Genomic DNA, 22,390 nt, shown 5'->3' with positions numbered 1-22,390 from the left:
CTGTGTCGTGCCTGCCACCAATAGTCTAATTTTTATCAGCCACCATACATGTGTGCCCCTTTACCCCTTTCATCCACCCCTCAAATCCCCTTCTCTTCTGGTAACCACTAATCTGTTCTCTTTATCCATGTGTTTGTTTATCTTCCACATATGAGTGAAATCATGCAGTGTTTGTCTTTCTCTGTCTGGCTTATTTCGCTTAACATCATACCCTCAAGGTCCATCCATGTTGTTGCAAATGGGACGATTTTGTTTTTTTTTATGACTGAGTAGTATTCCATTGTATATGTATACCACATCTTCTTTATCCATTCATCAGTCAGTGGGCACTTGGGTTGCTTCCATGTCTTGGCTGTTGTGAATAATGCTGCAATGAACATAGGGGTGCATAAATCTCTTTGAATTGTTGATTTCAAGTTCTTTGGATAAATACCCAGTAGTGGGATAGCTGGATTGTATGGCATTTCTATTTTTAATTCTTTGAGAAATCTCCATACTGTTTTCCATAGTGGCTGCACCAGTTTGCATTCCCACCAGCAGTGTATGAGGGTTTCCTTTTCTCTACATCCTCTCCAACATTTGTTATTTTTTGTCTTGTTAATTATAGCCATTCTGACAGGTGTAAGGTGATATCTCATTATAGTTTAGATTTGCATTCCCCTAATAATTAGTGATTTGAACACCTTTTCCTGTGCCTGTTGGCCATCTGTATATCTTCTTTGGAAAAATGTCTGTTCATATCCTCTGCCCATTTTTTGATTGGGTTGTTTGTTTTTTTTTTTGTTGAGTTGTATGAGTTCTTTATATATTTTGGAAATTAACCTCTTATCAGATATGATTTGCAAATATTTTCTCCCAGTTGGTAGGTTGTCTTTTCATTTTGTTCATGGTTTCCTTTGCCTTGAAGAAGCTTTTTAGTCTGATGTAGTCCCATTTGTTTATTTTTTTCTTTTATTTCCCTTGCCCGAGTAGACATGGTATTCAAAAAGATGCTGCTAAGACTGATGCCAAAAAGTATACTGCCTATATTTTCTTCTAGGAGTTTTATGGTTTCACTTCTTACATTTGAGTCTTTAATCCATTTTGAGTTAATTTTGTGAATGGTGTAAGATAATGGTCTACTCTCATTCTTCTGCATGTAGCTGTCCAGTTTTCCCAACACCATTTATTGAAGAGACTTACCTTTCTCTATTGTATATTCTTGGATCCTTTGTCAAAGATTAGCTGTCCATAGATGTGTGGTTTTATATCTAGGCTTTCAATTCTGTTCTATTGATCTGTGTGTCTGTTTTTGTGCCAGTACCATGCTGTTTTGATTACTATAGCTTTGCAGTGTATTTTGAAGTAAGGGATTATGATACTTCCCACTTTGTTCTTTTTTCTCAGGATTGCTTTCGCTCTTTGGGGTCTTTTCTTGTTCCATATAAATTTTAGGATTCCTAGTTCTATATCCATGAAGAATGTCATTGGGATTCTGTTGGGCATTGCACTGAATCTGTAGATTGCTATAGATAATATGGACATTTTAACTAGGTTTGTTCTTCTAATCCACAAGCATGGAGTATCTTTCCGTTTCTTTATATCTTCTTCAATTTCTTTCAATATTGACTTATAGTTTTCAGTGTATAGCTCTTTCACCTCTTTGGTTAAATTTATTCCTAGATACTTTATTCTTTTTTGTTGTGATTGTAAATGGGATTGCATTCTTGACTTATCTTTCTGCTAGTTCATTATTAGTGTATAGAAATGCAACTGATTTTTGAAGTTGATTTTATACCCTTCAAATTTGCTGTAGTTGTTGATTATATCTAATAGTTTTCTGATGGATTCTTCAGGGTTTTCTAAATATAGAATCTTGTCATCTGCAAACAGTGAGAGTTTCATATCTTCCTTTCCAATTTGGATACCTTTTATTTCTTTTTCTTGCCTAATTGCTCTGGCCAAAACCTCCAGTACTGTATTGAATAGGAGTGGTGCGAGTGGGCACCCTTGTCTTGTTCCTGTTCTCAGATAGATGACTTTTAGTTTTTCACCATTAAGTGTGATGTTGGCTGTGGGTTTGTCGTATATAGCCTTTATTACGTTGAGGTACTTTCCTCCTATACCCATTTTGTTGAGAGTTTTTATTATAAATGGCTGTTAGATCTTGTCAAATGGTTTCTGTGCATCTATTGACATGATAATGTGATTTTTATTCCTCATTTTGTTACTGTGGTGTATCACATTGATTGATTTGAGGATGTTGAACCATCCCTGCGTCCCTGGTATAAATCCCACCTGATCATGGTGTATCATCCTTTTAATGTATTGGTATATTCAGTTTGCCAATATTTTTTTTTTATTTTGTGAGGAAGATTGGCCCTGAGCTAACATCTGCCAATCCTCCTCTTTTTGTTGAGGAAGACTGGGCCTGGGCTAACATCCATGCCCATCTTCCTCCACTTTATATGGGACACCACCACAGCATGGCTTGACAAGCAGTGCATCAGTGCGTGCCCGGGATCCGAACCGGCGGACCCTGGGCCGCCGCAACAGAGTGCGCGCACTTAACCACTTGTGCCACCGGGCTGGCCCCTCAGTTTGCCAATATTTTGTTGATGATTTTTACATCTATGTTCATCAGTGATATTAGCCTGTAATTTTCCTTCTTCGTGTTGTCCTTCCCTGGTTTTGGTATCAGGGTAATGTTAGTCTCATAGAATGAGTTAGGAAGCATTCCATCTTCTTCAATTTTTTGGAATAGTTTGAGAATGTTAGGTATTAAATCTTCTTTGAATGTTTGGTAGAATTCTCCAGAGAAGCCATCTGGTCCTAGACTTTTGTTTTTAGGAGGTTTTTGATTAACATTTTAATCTCTTTGCTTGTGATTGGTCTATTCAGATTCTTTATATCTTCTTGATTCAGTTTTGGGAGGTTGTATGAGTCTAAGAATTTATCCATTTCTTCTAGGTTATCCAATTTGTGAGCATATAGTTTTTCATGGTATTCTCTAATAATCCTTTGTATTTCTGTGGTGTCCATTGTAATTTCTCCTCTTTCATTTCTAATTTCATTTATTTGAGTCTTCTCTCTTTTTTCATAGTGAGTCTGGCTAAGGGTTTGTCAATTTTGTTTATCTTCTCAAAGAACCAACTTTTAGTTTCATTGATCCTCTCTACTCTTTTTTTAGTCTGTATTTCATTTCTTTCTGCTCTGATTTTTATTATTTCCCTCCTTCTGGTGACTTTGAGCTTTGTTTGTTCTTCTTTTTCTAGTTTTCTTAGGAGTAGTTTACTTATTTGAGATTTTTCTTGTTTGTTGAGGTGGGCCTGTATTGCTATGAATTTCCCTCTTATAACCACTTTTGCTGCCTCCTATAAGAGGTGGTATGTTGTATTTTCATTTTCATTCGTCTCTAGGTATTTTTTAATTTCTCCTTTTATTTCTTCATTGATCCAATAGTTGTTCAGTAGCATGTTGTTTAGTCTCCACATATTTATGACTTTCCCAGCTTTTTTCTTGTAGTTGCTTTCTAGTTTCATAGCATTGTGATTGGAGAAGATGCTTGTTATGATTTCAGTCTTCTTAAATTTATTGAGGCTTGCTTTGTTTCCCAATATATGGTCTGTCTTTGAGAATGTTCCATGTGCGCTTGAGAAGAATGTGTATTCTGCTGTTTGGGGGTGGAATGTTCTGTATGTATCTATTAAATCCATCTGATCAAGTGTATTTCCTTGTTGACTTTCTGTCTGGATGATCTATCCACTGATGTAAGTGGGGTGTGAAGGTCCCCTACTGTTATTGTGTTGCTGTTAGTTTCTCCCTTTAGGTCTGTTAATTGTTGCTTTATATGTTTTGGTGCTCCTGTGTAAGGTGAATATATATTCATAAGTGTTTGCCTCTCATTGTCTTTTTTATTTGAAATCTGCTTTGTCTAAGTATGGCAACATCTGCTTTCTTTTGTTTGCCATTTGCTTGGAGTATCGGCTTCCATCCCTTCATTCTGTGCCTATGTTTGTCTTTAGAAATGAGATGTGTTTCCTGGAGGCAGCATATTGTTGAGTCTGTTTCTTAATCCATCCAGCTACTCTGTGTCTTTTGATTGGAGAATTGAATACATTTATATTTAGACTGATTATTGATATATGAGGGCTTAAAACTGCTATTTTTTCTCTTGTTTTCTGGTTGTCCTATATTTCCATTGTTTCTCTTCCCTTGTATTTCTGTCTGACATTTCAGTTTGGTGGTTTTCTATGGTGGTTTTCTCAGTTTTCTCTTTATTTATTACTTGTGGCTCTGCTCTGATTTTTTGTTTAGTGGTTACCTTGAGGTTTGTATAAAACATCTCATAGATGAGATAGTACATTTTCTGATGGCCTTTTATTTCCATTAGCCTAAGTAGCTTCCATTCCCTTCCTCTTCCCCTTCTGAGTTATTGTTGTCAGAAATTATTCTGTTTTGTGTTGTGAGTTTGTGACTAAATTGAAGTGTTTATAGCTGTTTTTGATGCTTTCTTTCCCTTTTTCTTTTATGTTATAATTGTTTGCTAACCTGTTCTGATACAGAGCTACAGTTTTCTGATTTTGTCTATCAATTTATCTCCTTACTCAAAGCTTTGTAGACCTTTGCCTTTTTATTTCAGGTATGAGGGCTTCCTTTATCATTTCTTGTAAGGGAGGTCTAGTGGCAATGAACTCCCTCAGCTTTGTTTATCTGGGAAAGCTTTTATTTCTCCATCATATCTGAAGGATATTTTTGCTGGATAGAGTAATTCTTGGCTGAAAGTTTTTGTCTTTCAGTATTTTGAATATATCATTCCATTCTCTCCTAGTCTGTAAGGTTTCTGCCAAGAAATCTGCTGCAAGCCTAATAGAGGTTCCTTTGTAGATTATATTCTTCTGCCTTGCTGCCCCTAATATTTTTTCTTTGTCATTGACTTTTGCCAGTTTTACTATTCTATGCCTTGGGGAAGGTCTTTTGTATTGATGTAATCAGGAGTTCTATTGGCTTCATGTATTTGTAAGTCTGGTTCCTTCCCCAGATTTGGGCAGTTCTCAGCTATTATTTCTTTGAACAAGCTCTCTGCTCCTTTCTCCTTCTCTTCTTCCTCTGGAATACCTATAATCTTTCTGTTGCTTTTACTAATTGAGTCAGATATTTCTTGAAGAATTCCTTCATTTTTTTAAACTCTTAGTTCTCTCTCCTCCTCCACCTGAAGCATTTATATCCTCTAAATCACTAATTCTGTCTTGCATAATGTCAGCTCTATTTTTTAAGGATTCTACATTTTTTATCTCATTAATTGTGTTCTTCATATCCATAATTTGGTTTTTTTTTTTTATAGTTTCAATCTCTGTGGTGAAGTATTCCTTCTGCTCATTAATTTTATTCCTGAGCTCATTGAATTCTGAGTTTTCTTGTAACTCATTGAGTTTCTTTATGACAGCTATTTTGAATTCTCTGTCATTTATATTGTAAATTTCTGTGACTTCAGGATTGGTCTCTGCAGACTTGTCATTTTCCTTCTGCTCTGAATTGTTACTGTAGTTTTTCATGGTGTTCGATGAACTAATCCTTTGCAGCACATTTGTGGTAGTATCAGGTCACAAATTCCACCTGCTATCACTGAGGGGAAGCAGGGACTGTGTTTCTGATCCCACCCCACCTGCTGGAAGTTGTGCAGGTGCAGTGGGCAATCCCACAGGCAGGATAGCGTTCACACGCGCACTGGGCTGCTACCGCCTCCACTTATGATTGCACCAGCCACTGTGCTTGGTGGGGCTTCTTCATGAGGTCCGAGCCGAGGCCACTCCTTGGCACTGCAGTGGCATGGTGGGTGCTCCCGCAGGGCTGGATAGCGTTCGTGTGCACTCATAGAACTACAGCCGCCTCCTCTTAAGTTGTGCGGGGGCGTGTTCCCACTGGCGGGGCCGTGGTGCCACAGTGGGCAATCTTGCAGGCTGGGATAGTATTTGTGTGCATGTATAGGGCTGCCACTGCCTCTTCTTACAGTTGTGCCGAGTTGTGTTCCCACTGGTGGGGCCACAGCAGCATGGTGGGCACTCCTGCAGGCTGGGATAGCGTTCGTGTGTGCACACAGGGCTGCTGCCTCCTCTTCTTACAGTCGTGCTGGGGCGCGTTCCCACTGGCGGGGCCACTGTAGTACAATGTGCGCTCCTGTGGGACGGGATAGCATTCACCTGCAGTCTGGCCTGTCCCACCTCCTCTTAATGTAGTACTGGCCACTGTGTGAAGACCTGCAACCTGGCTCACTGTTGCCAAGGAGGGGTAGGGGAGCACTCACCTATCTCCGCTGCTTTCTGGGGACCCAGTCCATCCATCTTCAAATGTATAACTGTGGGTCTCTCAGGCATCCTCTTGTGCTGTGTAGGTATCCTCCATTGGTCAATGAATGTCCGTTTCATTGTAATTCAGAGGGAGAGAGACAAAGGGAGCAGCTCACTCTGCCATGTTGCTGACATCACTCTCCTCTTCATGGTTTTTGCCCATTTTTGATTGGATTGTTTGTTTCTTTATTGTTGAGAGCCCTTTATATGTGGTTTACAAATGTTTTCTGTTGGTATGTAGCTTGTCTTTTCATTCTTTTTACATGAGCTTTTATAGCACTAAAATTTTTAATATTGGTGAGGTCCAATTTATCAATTTTTCCTTTTATGAATTGTGCTTTAGTGTCAAGAACTCTTTGCCTAACCATAGATATTGAAAATTTTCTTATTTTTTTCCTAAAAGTTTTATAGTTTTACATTGTACATTTAAGTCCATAATCCATTTTGGGTTAACTTTTGTGCAAAGTGAGAGGTTTAGGTTGAGGTTTAGTTTTTTCACCTATGGTTGAATTGCTCTAGCACCATTTGTTGAAAAGACTATCTTCCCTCATTGCATTGCTTTTGCAACTTTTTAAAAAATCAAGAGAGTGTATTTGTGTGGATATGTTTCTGGGTTTCTATTCTGTTCCATTGATCTATGTGTCTCTTGCTTTACCAGTACCACACTGTCTTGATTACTGTAGCTATATAATAAGCTTTAATATCACCTAGAATGATTCTTCCCACTTTATTCTTCAAGATTATTTTAACTATTCTAGGGATTTGCCTTTCTATACAAATTTTAGACCAAGTGTATCTCTGTCTACAAAAAGTCTTGCTGGGATTTTCATGGGAATTTTATTAAACCTAGAGATAAGTTTGGGGAAGATTGACATATTAACTATATTGGATCTTCAATGCATGAAGACAGTATATCCCTTCATTTATTTAGGCTGTCTTTGATTTCTGTCATCAGCATTTTGTAATTTTCAACATACAAATCTTATATATATTTTGTTAAGTTTACACCTAAGTATTTCATGTCATTTGCAAATACGAAAAATTTTATTTCTGTCTTTCTAATTTGTATGACTGTATTTATTTTTCTTACCTTATTACAATGGCTAGAACTTCCAGTACTATGTTGTATAAGAGTAGTAAGAGTGCATTTCCTTGCTTTTCTCCCAATCTTAGGGAAAAGCATTCAGTCTTTTACCACTAAGTATAATGTTAACTATAGATTTTTTATAGATGGTCTTTATCAAATTGAAGTAATCCCCCTCCATTTCTAATGTGCTAGAGTTTTTATCATAAATGCATATCATATTTTTTTAAATGCTTTTTCTTGTCAATTAATACAATATGATTTTTCTTCTTTAGCTTGTTCATATGGGAGCTATATTGATTGATTGTCAAATGTTGAACCAGCCTTGCATATCTAGAATAAATTCAACTTGGTCATAGTGTGTATTTCTTCTATACATTGTTGGATTTAGTTTGCTAAAAATTTTGTTGAGGATTTTTGAGTTTAAGGTCATGAGAGATCTTAGTATGTAGTATTCTTTTTTTTCCTTAACTGTATTTTATGTGCTTTTGGTATCAGGGTAACACTCCCTTCATAAAATGAGTTGGTAAGTGTTCCCTTCTCTTCTCTTTTCTGGAAAAGATTGTGTAAAATTGGTGTTAATTCCCCTTTTTTATCATTTAAAAATTTTAATTGTAGTAAAATACACATAAAATTTACCATCTTAACCATTTTTAAGTGTATAGTTCAGTAGTGGTAAGTACATTCACATTGTTGTGCAGCAGATCTCCAGAACATTTTTTATCTTGCAAAACTGAAACTCTATATCCATTAAACATCAACTTCTCATTACCCCCTACTTCCAGCCCCTTGCACCCCCCTGGCAACCATCATTCTACTTTCTGTCTCTATGAATTTATGACTAGTCTAGATACCTTATATAGATGGAATCATACAGTATTTGTCTTTTTGTGACTGGCTGTATTTCATTTAGCATAATGTCTTCAAGATTCATTCATGTTGTAGCATGTGACAGGATTTCCTTCCTTTTTAAGGCTGGATAATGTTCTATTGTATGTATATACCACATTTTGTTTGTTCATTCATTCATCAATAGACATTTGGGTTGCTTTCACCTCTTAGCTATTATGAATAGTGCTGCTATGAACATGGGTATGCAGATCTCTCTCCAAGACCCGGTTTTTCAATTCTTTTGAATCCCAGAAGTGCGATTACTGGATCATATGGTAATTCTATTTTTAAATTTTAAAGAACCTCCATACTGTTTTCCATAGCTGTTACATCATTTTACACTCACGCCAACAGTGCACAAGTGTTCTCATTTTTCCACCAACCAACACTTATTTTGTGTTTTTCTGATAGTAGCCATCCTAATGGTATCTCATTGTGATTTTCATTTGTATTTCTTTGATGATTAGGGATGTTGAACATCTTTTCATATGCTTGCTGGCCATTTGTATGTCATCTTTAGAGAAATGTCTATTCAAGTCCTTTGCCCATTTTTAAATCTGGCTTTTTGATTTTTTGTTGTTGAGCTGTAGGATTTTTTAATATATTCTGGATATTAACTCATTATCAGATATATGATTTACAAATATTTTCTCCTATTCTGTAGGTTACCGTTTTGCTCTATTCATTTTATCCTTTGATGCACAAAAGTTTTTAAGTTTGATGTAGTCCTATTTCTCTGTTTTTGGTTTTGTTGCCTGTGCTTTTGATGTAATATCCAAGAAATAATTGCCAAATCAAACATCATGAGCTTTTCCCCTATGTTTTCTTCTAGAAGTTTTATAGTTTTGGGTCTTATATTTAAGTCTTTAATTTATTTTAGTCAATTTTTGTATATGGTGTAAGATAAGGATCCACCTTCATTTTTTTACATGTGGATATCCAGTTTTCTCAACACCATTTGTTGAAGAAACTGTCCTTTCCTTATTAAATGTTCTTAGCACCTTTATCAAAGATCATTGCCCATATACATGAGATTTTGTTTCTGGCCTTTCTAGTCTATTCCATTGATCTACATGTCTGTCTTTATGCCAGTACCACGCTATTTTAATTACTGTAGCTTTGTAATATGTTTTGAATTAAGGGAGTGTGAGTCTTCCAACATTCTTCTTCTTTTTCAAAATTGTTTTGGCTATTCAGGATCTTTTGAGATTCCATATGAATTTGAGGATGATTTTTCCTATTTCTGCAAAAAAAATTCTATTAGGATTTTGATGGAGATTGCATTGAATCCATAGATTGCTTTGAGTAGTATAGATGTCTTAATATTAAGTATTCTAATCCATGAACATGGAATGTCTTTCCCATTTATTTGTGTCTTCTTTAATTTCCTTCAGCGATGTTTTGTAGTTTTCAGTGTTGTTTTCCTTTTTTAAAAAAAATACCATTGATTTCTGCTGTCTTTATTATTTTCTTCCTTTTTCTTGATTTGCTCTTCTTTTTCTAATTATTGAGATAGGAATGTAGATTATTGATTTGACACCTTTCCTAATAAACATTTAGTGCTATAAATTTCACTCTCCGCACTGCTGGCATCCCACATATTTTAATATGTTATTTTATTTATTTACTTTTCGGTGAGGAAGATTAGCTCTGAGCTAACATCTGTTGCCAGTCCTCCTCTTTTTGCTGAGGAAGATTGGCCCTAGGCTAACATCCTTGCCCATCTTCCTCTACTTTGTATGTGGGATGCCTGCCACAGCATGACTCGCTAAGGGGTGCGTAGGTCCATGCCCTGGATCCGAACCTGCGAACCCTGGGCTGCCAAAGCAGAGAGCATGAACTTAACCACTGTGCCACCAGGCTGGCCCCTAATATATTATATTTTAATTTTCATTCACTTCTATGTTTTAACAAATTATTGTTTCATTTGAGTCTTTCTGTTTGACCTATGGATTATTTAGAAGTTTAATTTCCAAGTATTTAGGAATTTTCCTGTTATCTTTCTGTTAGTGATTTCTACTTTGATTCCATTATGGTCAGAGATCATAGCCTGTTAATATCATTTCTTTTAAGTTTGTTGAAGTTTGTTTTATGACCTATCTTGGTGATTGTTCCATGGTTGCTTCAAAAAAATGTGTATTCTGCTGTTGTTGGGTGAAATGTTCTATATGTGTCAATTAGATACTGTTGATTGATTGTTTTATTCAGATCTTCTCTGTTCTTGCTGATTTTCTGTCTAGTAGTTCTATCTGAAAGGAGATGTAAGCAGCCTTTTGAGTATGGTTTCTTTTACTTACCATAATGCATTTGAGAGTCATCTACCTTGAGTGTATCACTAGTGAGATTGTTTTTAGTGCTTAGTGGTATTCTTTTATATAGATGTAACACAATTTATTTAGCCATTCATCAGCTGAAGTACATTTGGGTTGTTTTCTTTCTTTTGGGGGGAGGGAGGGGCAATTTATTAAGAAAGCTGTGATAAATAGTCACCTACAGGTTTCTGTGTGAATATAAGTTCTTATTTCTCCTGGGTAAATACCTAGAAGTGGAATTGCTAAGTCATATAGGAAGTATACGTTTAATTTGCCAACCTGTTTTCCAAAGTGTGTGTAACCATTTTGCTTTCCCACCAGCAACATGTGGGAGTTCCTGTTGCTTCACATCCTCATCACCACTTGGTATTTTTAGTTTTTTTGTTTCTGTCTTTAATTTTAGCCATTCTGATAGATATATAGTGGTATCTCGTACTTTTAATTTGCATTTCTCTAATGACTAATGATGTTGAGCATCTTCTCATAAGCTTATTTGCTATCCAGATACCTTCTTTGGTGAAGTGTCTGTTGAAATCTTTTGCCCACTTTTGTACTGGGTTATTTGTACTCTTACTATTGAATTTTGAGAATTCTTTATATATTCCAGATATATGTCCCTTACTGGATTTGTGCTTTGTAAATATTTTCTCTCAGTCTGGCTTGTCATTTCATTCTTTTAACAGTTTCTTTCAAATAGCAGAAGCTTTAGATTTTGATGACATTTAACTTACTCCTTTTTTTCTTTTATGGATCGTGCTTTTGGTGTCATATCTAAGAAATCTTTGACCAACCCAGGATCACAGAGATTTTCTTACATGTTTTCTAGACATTTTATGGTTTTAGGTTTTACATTTAAGCTTATGATTAATTTGAGTTAATTTTTGTATATGGTGTAGGATATGGATTAAGTTTTTTGTTTTAATTTTGGCATATGGGTATTGGTTGTCCTAGCAGTATTTATTGCTAAAACTATCCTTTTTCTATTGAATTGATTTTACACCTTTGTTGAAGATCAGTTAACCATCTAGGTAGACTCTCTACTTTTTGATTCTTTGTTCTTTTCTGTTGATCTATGTGTCTATCCTTTTGCCAATATCACACTGTCTTGATTAGTGTAGCTTTATAGTAAGTCTTGAAATTCAGGTAGTGTGGGTCCTCCAACTTTTGTCTTCTTTTTCAGTTATTTTGGCTGTTCAGGTTCCTTTGCCTTTACATATAAATATTGGGAAAAGCTTGTTGAATTCTAGAAAAACAATTCTCTTGGGATTTTGATTGGGGTTGTGTTAAATCTGTAGAATAATTTGAGTAGAACTGACATCTTAATAATATTGAGTCTTCCTGTCCATGAACCAGCATATCTCTCCATTTATTTAAGTCTTTTTTGATTTCTTTTGGAAATTGGTGTTTTGTATTTTTCGGTATACAGATCCTGCACATATTTTGTTCTATTTTTACTTAAGGATTTCATGTGTCTTAGTCTTGTTCAAAATAGTACTGTTTTTTTTTCTTTTTTTTTTTTGTGGGGAAGACCAGCCCTGAGCTAACATCCAATGCCAATCCTCCTCTTTTTTGCTGAGGAAGACTGGCCCTAGGCTAACATCCATGCCCGTCTTCCTCTACTTTATATGGGACGCCGCCACAGCATGCCCTAACAAGCAGTGTGTTGGTGCACGCCCGGGATCTGAACCGGCGGACCCTGGGCCGCCGCAGGGGAGCGCATGCACCTAACTGCTTGCGCCACTGGGCTGGCCCCCTACTGTTTTTTTTATTTCAATTTTCAATTGTTCATTGCTAGGTATAGAAATACAGTTGATTTTTGTATACTGAGCTTGTATTCTGCAACCTTGCTAAACTTATTAGTTCTAGTAGTTCTTTTGTAGCTTCCTTGTAGACAATCATATTGTCTATGATGAAGCACAGTGTAGTCTTCTTTTCCAATCTATATGACTTATACTTCTTTTTCTTTTTTTTCTCTTTCTTTTTCCTGCATCTCTTGAGAAATTCATACAGTTTTTCTTATTTACCCTGTCAATATAGTGAATTATATTGACTGATGTTTTTACTGTTTAACCAGACTTAAATTCTCAGGATGAATCTCACTTGGTTATAATGTATTATCTTCTTTGTATGTTAGTGGATTTCATTTGCTAATATTTGGTTGAGGATTTTTGCGTATATGTTCATGAGGGATATTGATTTGTAATTTTATTTTCTTGTAATGTCTTTGTCTTGTTTTAACATTAGGATAGTTCTGGCCTCATAAAATGTGTTTGTGAGTATTCTGTCCCTTCTCTTTTCTATAAAAGTTTGTGTAGAATTCATATTATTTATTTCTTTCTTAGATATTTTGTAGAATTTATCAGTGAAGCCATCTGTGCTTGATGTTTTCTTTGCTGGAGGTTTTAACTGTGATTAAATTTATTTAATAGATATAACTTGATTCAAATTATCTGTTCCTTCTGGAATGAGCTTTGGTAATTTGTGTCTTTGAGGGAATTTATCCATTTCGTCTTAGTTATTGAATTTATGAGCATAAAGTTGTTCATAATATTCACTTATTATAAACCTTTAATATCTGTAGGGTCTGTAATGATCTTCCCTCATTTAGTCCTGATGTTGGTATCTTCTTTTCTTGATCAGTCTGGCTAGAGGTTTCTCAAATTTACTAACCTTAAGAGCGAGCTTCAGATTTCATGGGTTTTCTATTGTTTTCCTGCATTCTATTTCGCTGATTTCTGTTCATATCTTTATTAGTTCCCTCCTTCTCTTTGCTTTGGGTTTAATTTGCTCATCTTTTTCTAGTTTCTTAGGGTAGAAGCTTATATCATTGATTTGAGACCTTTCTTCTTTTCTCTTATAAACATTTAATTCTATAAATTTCCCTCTAAGCACTGTTTTAGCTACATTCTGTAATTTTTTATATATTGTATTTTTATTTTCATTGAATTCAGAAAATTTTCTACTTTCCCTTGTGACTTCCTCTTTGATCCAGGAATTATTTACGCGTGTTGTGTTTTTTCCCAGTACTTGGAGATTTTCCAGTTATCTTTCTGTTAATGATTTTTAGTTTAATTTCATTATAGTCAGAGAACATATTGTATTATTTTAATTATTTTAAACCTATTGAGGTGTTTTTGGCCTAGAATATGGTCTGGCTTGTTCAGTATTCCATATGCACTAGAAAAAAAATGTGTATTTTGATGTTGTTGGGACGTGTGTTTTATAAATGTCAGGTCAAGTTTTTAGGGTGGGTCACGTCTTTTATATTGTTAAAAATTTTCTCTCTGCTTATTCTATCAATTACTGAAAAAGCAGTTTTGAAGTCTCCAACTGTAATTGTGGATTTGTCTATTTTTACTTTCAGTTTTTGCTTCATTATCTTGAAGCTCTGTTGTTAGATACATCCACATTGAGGATTGTAATGTGTTCCTGTTTGAGCTCACCTCTCCCTGTCTAATGGTTTTGCAGTTGTCTCTAACTAGCTCCCCGCCCTCCTGGTCCCCAACCAGCTCTTATAATGTATTTTGGAGAACCCGTCCCACAGTAATTAGAGCTGGTGTGGATCTAGTCACCTAGGTTGCAGGTGATTTGATTTAATTGCTGGTGGTGGAGCTATATTTTTACTTCTTTAACCTAGACCCATTGCTTTAAAGAGGTAGCCCTAGACAGTGGATCTGCAGCCGTTCTTTTGCATTCTTATTTCATGCCCAGCCTCACGTCACCCCAACCTTACCTCCACTTCAAGGAGTGAAACTGGCTCCAGTTCCCCTCTCTCCCATGGAGTACTTTTAATCTCCTTTGCCTCACAAGACCTTAATTCCTGACTGCTACTGCCTGCTTTGGATTTGGAGTCCAGTGGTCCTGTGGTTTAAGTTGTATACGTCGTATTTCTGTTGAATTTCTGGGCCATGGAGATGTCTATTATTTTTGAGCCTGAGCTATGTCTTCTTGGAATTCAACCTTTCATATTTTATCCATTTTACTCTATGTTTGGAGCAGAAGTGCATTAAAATGTGAATTTATGGAGCCATTTTGATCAAAAGTCCTAATCATATTGATAAATGTAGATCAAAATCATTCTTTTAACTGCTGCATGGTGTTCTATTATATGAATAGGTCACATCCTATTTATCCATTCACTAGGTAATTTTAACAGGACTTGAATTTAAGAAATAGTGAGTTGAAACAAAATTCTATGAGTTAAGCCTTGATGAAAAACTATGTGGAAAATACTAAGTTCATTTCATGATATTTTGCTATGTGTGAAAGATGAGAATAAATAGTTCTGGAGGTAGGTGAAATACAGAAGCTTGAGGAAAACAAGTGGGGAATATCTATGCTTTAAGCTAAGTAAGAGAATGAGATCTGTGATGGAAGATTGTAAAGAGAAAAGGGAAGAGAATCTAGGAGTAAATTTTGAGGACTATCCAAGTGTAGATGGTAAAAAGAGGAATAAGAACCCATAAGGACAGATTGCAAGGGGGCATTTGAATTGTAGAAAGGAGAAGAAAATTTCTAGAACGGTATTGCAGCAAACCATTAAGATGATGAGAATTAAGAAAGAATGGTGGTCTGAGAACAAGACCTGAGTTCTAATTTCCACCCTTCTGTTCACTAGCTCTTAGACTTTGGGCTAACAAACTGGCCCTCAGTTACTATATCTGTAAAATATGTAATAGATTATCTCTAGAGTCCTTTCTGCCTCTAAAATGTGATGTTTATTTGTTTTAATAAATAGGATATTGGTGACCTTGAGAAGACTGCTTCAGTAGAGTGTAAAATCCTAGTTGTAGAATGTTAAGGAGATTTCTTTGATATGCCATAATATGATACCCTATCAAAATGAGAGAAAGAAAACTATAGCAAGAGAGATTAAATAACATCAATCAGATGTTTGGAGTGTATTTTTGAATCCTTCATAATGCCTTGGGAAACAAAGTAAACTAAATGAATGTTTTTTCTTCTAGTTATACTTCAATGATTTGGTTCAACCAAGTGAACCATCTGAGATTTTTCATGTTTTATTTGTTGTATTTCTTAAAGAGAAATGTATGTACTAGGGGTTAATTTTGGAGAAAGATAGCTTCATTTAGAATAAAGACTCCAGTTGCTTCAATATGAGTCTGCATTTGAGGAACAATAGATTAACATAATTGTTAGCTCAAGACTACCACATAGGCCACCTGTGAGCACACCTCTAGGCAGTTGTAAGGGATGGATAGATCAGCTCTAGGAATCCCATTGTGGTATAGGCACCTGCATAAAATGTAAATCCCATCATTTTTCTCTAGGATTCTCCTTGAGATTGTGAGCTGATGCTTTTATGGATTTGGAGACATGAGGTCCAAATGTGGAAGCTTTCTGCCACCTAAAAGCCCCTGGTTCTAAGCCAACTTTAGTTTTGCAATTTCCTGAAAATTATGTAAAATATTGAATGCTTGTATTATTTAGTTAAGATAGTTTATAAGGCTACTCAGAGCTGAGAATCAGTTCACCTTTTTTCTCTACCCATCTTTTGGTTTTAGTTTTTATTGTAAATTCACCCTCACACTAAGGTTTACGGTAGGAACCTGCAGTCTTTTTCAAGTAGTGTACCAAGTCTTCATTCATTCTAGAATTATAGACCTGTGACTGAATTGTTATTGAGAAAGTGCTCCCAGGTATCTTAGGAATCAAGAGTGAAAATAGGCAATAAGGAGAAAGGAGCATACCCCTCTCAGCCTGACCATCATGCTAAAATCTGCTCATGATTCTGTCACGTTAGACAGGGGTGCCATGGAGCAGGGAGCCCTAGTGTGTGAAGGTTTGCTTATGTGCATTGAGAGTGGAGCTACCCCAGCTCTGCTAAGGATGGCTTCATTCTTCATTCCCCTCTTTGTTAGTGCCACCTTCCACCCCACTTTACCAGTAGCCTGATTTTTAACTGCTCATGATTCAAAGACCCTTAATGTTGAAAGCTGAAAGCAGCTTTTCTCTCGGGGGGGGGGGGGGGTTATTTAATAGGAAGCAAAAAAAGTACAATGCCAGGAAAGAAAAAAAAAAGCACAATGCCAGTTTGCCTGTGGGTAGTGTTTTTCACGGCCAGCCCTGGTAGTCTAGTGGTTAAGATTCGGCGCTCTCACTGCCACGACCTGAGTTCATTTTCCAGTCAGGGAACCACATCATCCATGTGTCACTTGTCATACTGTGGCAGTTACGTGTTGCTATGATGCTGAAACGCTATGCCACCAGTATGTCAAATACCAGCAGGGTCAGCCATGGTGGACAGGTTTCAGTGGAGCTTCCAGACTAAGATAGACTAGGAAGAAGGACCTGCCCTCCCACTTCTGAAAAAATTGGCCATGAAAACCCTATGATTAATAGCAGAGCATTGCCTGATATAGCACCAGTAGATGAGAGGCTGGCACAAAAAGACCAGGCAGGGTTCTGCTCTGCTGTGCACAGGATCGCTAGGAGTTGGAATCGACTTGACAGCACTAACAAAGTGTTCTTCACAAGGTTGCAGCTAGCATTTGGTTTCTGTTTATCATTCTCAGTTGCCCATGTGGTCTTGCTGGCCTTTATGCTGTGTGTAGTAAATTTTGTTTCTCTTGTGATTGGTTATTTTCTATTAGAAGGTCATGGGGGAATGGTGCTCACATTTTCAACTTCTGAACACAAAAACAGTATAAATTACATTTTTAACATTTGATTATTGCAATACATCCTTGTCAATAATATCTTCCAAAGTAGGTTTATAGCATTTTGCCCACTTCAGGAGTGAGACTTATAAACATTAAATACTTTTTAATAATCAGATAGAAGTACTAACTGGTAGAATAGAAGTTGGGATCATTAGTTTTGAAGAATACTTAGTCATCAGAAACCATTCTCCTCTTAAGACTATGGCTCTGGGAAGAAAAAACCATTTACCTCTTAAGATTATAGCGTTGGAGCTGATGTGAAGAAAAGCTCAGATAATACAGAGTATGCAGATACAGTTCAATTTGGGTGGACTTTTGAATAATGAATAAAATATCTAAGCTGAAGACTAGGAAGAAATTGGTTTCTAAAATTTCCTGGGCATTTTGTAAAATCATGATTTCTTATATGTACTGATTTTCCCTGCTTAAAGATAATCCAAAATAAGATAATTGGGAGTAAACATATTATCTTGAAATCATTGTTTTTATTTATGTAATTTTTAGGGGAACATATTCAGTGTGTGTAGTGAGTCACAACTCTAATACTTTTTCTTCATTTTTATAGAATAAAGAGTGAACATCTGTTATAGGCCATATCCAAACTTTTATCCATGTATAAAAGTCTGCTGGCCTTACCTGCAAATTAATAAATAAACATTGATTTTAAGATTTAAACAAGTGGAAAGGCAGATTCAGAAAGTAGTAATGTTGATGGCACAAAATAAAGTTGGAAAGTTATGAAGGAACCAGTTCATGAAGGGCCTTTATAGTCATTGTATTAGTTTTCTATTGCTGCTGCAACAAATTACCATAAACTTAGTGGCTTAAAACGATACCTACTTATTATGTCACAGTTTCTGTGGGTCACAAGTGTGGGCGCAGTGTGGGTCAACTGGGTTCTCTGCTCAGGGTCTCACAAGGCCAAAATCAGGGGGTCAGCAGGACTGCATTCCTTATTGGAGGCTCTGGAGAAGAATCACCTTGCAGACTCATTCAGGATGGTGGCAGAATTCTGTTCCTTCTCATGCTTTCCATGTGGCCCCCTTCATCTTCAAGCCAGCAATGATACATCAAGTCCTTCTCATGCTTGGAATCTCTCTGACTTCCTCTTCTTCTGCTAGCTGGAGAAACTTCTCTGCTTTTAAGGACTCGTACGATTAGATTAGGCCCATCCAGTTAATCTCTCTATTTTAAGGTTATCTGTGCCATATAACATAATATAATCTTGAGAATAACACCAGGGGACAAAGATCATGGGGGCCAAAATTCTGCCTACCACAATCATGTTAAAGATTTGGGGCTTTATTCTGATGGGTCTTGTGTGATTTTAAGTAGAGGAGTGATATGGTCAAATTTGTGTCTTATAACAATCATGCTGGCTGTAATATAGACAAGGATCAGTGTGGGGCCATCCTGAAATCATGGGAAATCATTTGAAGTATGTATCATTGGGATTCGGTTATAGATAACAGAAGCCATGCTAGCTATTTTAAGAAGAAAGTGATTTAATACAGGGGGTAAGATACTTACAAAATCTTTGGAAGGGCTGCTTCCCTAGGATTGCCTCTAGAACGATACCACAGAACTGGCCCACCAAGAGCGCTGGTACCTTTGCTAGAATCAGAAAAGGGGAGACTCAGGAAGCTGCTGTCCCTGGTGCTGGGTCACAACCCCCTTAACTGTGGTCTGGAGATCAGCAAGCTGCTGCCAGAGGTGTTGACTCCAGGAACACACTGCTTGAATTGCAATTGGTAATTAGGAAGCCTCCACCCAAACTATTCCCACACCATGTCTCCTAGATCCACCGTATCTCTCCCCATGGCCGTTGAATGTGATTGATAGAAGCTAAACTTCACCTGCAAAAGAGTGTGGGAAATGTAGTTTTCAGCATTCTAGTCTTTGCAGTACAGGAAGGCATTCCAGGAGGAGGTTGGAAGAGATACTGAGGCAGCTCTTCCAGCTTGTGCATCCATAGAAAGCTGTAGCAATCCAGGTTATTAATGATAGTGGCTTGAATTTACAAGGCAAGTGGGCAAGAGAGATGCAGATAGATTCATGAAATATTTAGCAATGGAATTAGTGGGACATGGCAATTGATTGAATGAATTGAAGCCAAAAGTAGGGTAAGGGAGGTGGGGGAATAATCTTATGTGACCACTGTATTCTGATCCTGAATTAACCTCGATGTGTCTAATAAAGCTAATATCCAATCTCTTTAGCACTTTTCCCTCTCTGGTTTGTATGAAACTGCTGAGCTTCCTCAGTAAAATCAGACCTAGATCCTTCCAGGCTGGCAGTGGAGACAAGACTTTCCATATGGGGATCTTGACCTTGCGGGCCCTAGTCTCGCCTCTGATTCACTCCCCTCTTGACGTCTTTTGCTCTTTATTCTTGCTTTGATCAAGGAACTTGTATCCCTCATTTACCACTTTTTTACAAGAATGTATTCTTGACTCTTCCACAAAGTCTTTGTATTACAGCCGATGAGACTAGGCTGGAACACTCAAACAAGGCATCACTGAAAAAGCTGGAGTAACAGCTAGCAAACACTAGTTTTTATTTGTAAGTTATGGCTCCTCCAGGAGTCAGAAACTGCTTGCCTACTTCCATATTCCCATTTATTGCCAAGGAACATGTGCGTAGATATCTGCCCTTCTTGATGTTGACATCCACGAAAGCAAGTTCTGGAGTCAGCCTGGTGGCATAGTGGTTGGGTTCGTGCACTCCACTTCGGCGGCCCAGGGTTCATGGGTTTGGATTCCTGGCGCAGACCTATAGACTGCTCATCAAGCCATGCTGTGGCAGCGTCCCACATATAAAATAGAGGAAGAATGTCACAGATGTTAGCTCAGGGCTAATCTTGCTCAAGCCAAAAAAAAAAAAAAAAAGAGGAAGACTGGCAACAGATGTTAGCTCAGGGCCAATCTTCCTCACCAAAAAAAAAAAAAATGAAAGCAAGTTCTACAGAGCAGTTAGACTTATCTCTATAACTTTGCAGTGTCTACTTTTCTAGGTTCTCTTTTCCTCTCTAAACCTATTCTTACATAATGATTAACAGCAGGCATGGTGACCATCTTTAGGAGAAACTCTTCCCTTATCCACAAGGACATTGTTTTACTATTGCCTCAAAAGCGCAACCATAGCAGATCACAGATTCCACAATAGTCATCGGATAGATAGATAGATAGATAGATAGATAGATAGATAGATAGATAGAGATAATCTTAGAATAGGATATTAGAAAGATGTTGAGAGTAGCAGTGTAGTTTACCTATAATTCTGAAGAAGCCCATAGTTCATGTGCTAATGACTAAGCTGACACTTTTTTTATTCTTCTAGGTATCATGAACTGATCACAAAATATGGGAAACTGGAGCCTTTGGCAGAAGTGGACCTAAGACCCCAGAGCAGTGCAAAAGTAGAAGTCCACTTTAACGATCAGGTGGAAGAAATGAGCATTCGTCTGGACCAAACTGTTGCAGAACTAAAGAAACAATTAAAAACTCTAGTGCAATTACCCACAAGCAACATGCTTCTCTACTATTTTGACCACGAAGCGCCCTTTGGCCCAGAGGAAATGAAGTACAGCTCTCGGGCGTTGCATTCTTTTGGCATTAGGGATGGAGATAAGATTTATGTGGAATCCAAGACAAAATAACCTCTACCAGCCTTGTAAAAACACACACATAAAGACTTCTTGCAGGGCATTTGTTTCCAATGTGGTTTTCTTTAGGAGGGAGAAGGTTGTTTTTGTTTTGTTTTGTTTTATTTAGGTTTCGGGAGGGATTTGTATATTTTTCCCCCTAGAATGGGTAGGGGGCTGTTTTTGGTATTTTCTACCACAGATTTCTTCGGCTCAGCCAGCAGAATTGGCCACATCTGCAGTCCGTGTGCCCTCCCTCATGAATGATGACTAAGAAATCACCGACTTCTTACTGTGTTCACCGGGATTTGTCTACCACTTGGTTATCATTACCATTTAGGGTACTTGTGAAGATAGCACGAACAGCATATTCCCCTCAGAAGGGTATCTTAGAGAGTTTAAATCAGAAAACAAGGAACTTTACAGGAAGGGCCAGCACTTCTCTCTCCCAGTTCCTCCCTCTCCCTCCTTGCCTTTTTTGGTTCAGTTTTTCAGTTTGATTTGTGTCAGCACATGTTTACCTAATTGTTTTATTCTGTCCATAATTAACTTCTTATTTCTCAACTTGGGTGATTTTTTTTTTCATTTCTCCCTTTTGAAATTAAAGTGTTTTAAGCATTTTTCAACCTGATTCTGATCTCAGGTACTCAGTCAGAACGCATAACTCTGTTAGGATCTGGAAGAAGCGTAGATGGAGAGTTAAAACTCCAGGAAAACTGGCTGTTCTTCTGGAAGCACAGGCAGAGCAGTCTGATCTCTTTGTATGTAACTGTCTCAATTTTAATGTTCCTAACACATTATATCAACTGTTACTTCCGTAACATGAAATATATCAGATTCTAGAGTTCTTTTATTTTTGCTTATTGAATGTATTTCCTTGTATCTATCTTTTTCATTACTTTAAACTATTAGGAGCAGAGGCCTGACTTTGTGAAGAATCCAATGGAGTAATAGATATACACGCCAGGAGAGTTGAGAATTAGCTGATCAACCATCTGCAGTGTGTGTGAGGGAGGAAAGTGGGTGGAATATGGGAAGAGGAGTGTTGTGACTTTCCTGCCTGTGTCATCATTTGAAGCCCTTGCTCTTGCACTTTGCATTAAAAGTGGGAAATTTTAATCAAAGAGAGCTTTGGTTCCCAGTTCTTCCCTGGGATTTTGTGATGTCATAATTGAACAGTTCTTTTTGTTTTACATCTCAATTCCATTGCCTCTACAGAAGAACAACTCTGCCTAATCTATGAGTAAAGTATAAATGTCAAAACTTCACAATTGCCTCCAAGTCATATTTTTTACAAAAGCATATTTAAAGCACTTTTCTTTAAAAGCTAGTTCCTTATCTACTCTGAAATCTTTTTGTTTGTTCTTCTATTCCTTTGTTAGTCAATGTAATCCCTTTCTTGGTCCACCATGTTTACAGATGGGGGACTTGAGAAAGACTTAGCGTAACTG

The 22,390-nt window shown here is 37.0% G+C and overlaps 1 protein-coding gene across 2 annotated transcripts in view; it reads left to right on the top strand.

Moving 5' to 3' along the window:
* Positions 1-21,503, top strand: part of TBCEL (tubulin folding cofactor E like) — a 71,819-nt gene extending 50,316 nt beyond the window's left edge. For both annotated transcript variants that reach the window (XM_058544993.1, XM_058544994.1), the window contains one exon: positions 20,636-21,503. In XM_058544993.1, coding sequence (XP_058400976.1) covers positions 20,636-20,954 — 319 coding nt within the window. In that variant the 3' untranslated portion in view covers positions 20,955-21,503. The remainder of the gene's footprint in view (positions 1-20,635) is intronic.
* Positions 21,504-22,390: the final 887 nt, after the last annotated feature.

This window comes from Diceros bicornis, chromosome 7 (assembly GCF_020826845.1).
Source record: "Diceros bicornis minor isolate mBicDic1 chromosome 7, mDicBic1.mat.cur, whole genome shotgun sequence".
NCBI classification, from domain to species: domain Eukaryota; kingdom Metazoa; phylum Chordata; class Mammalia; order Perissodactyla; family Rhinocerotidae; genus Diceros; species Diceros bicornis.
Note: the sequence above shows the minus strand (reverse complement) of the source record. Positions and strands in the feature narration are given on the sequence as shown.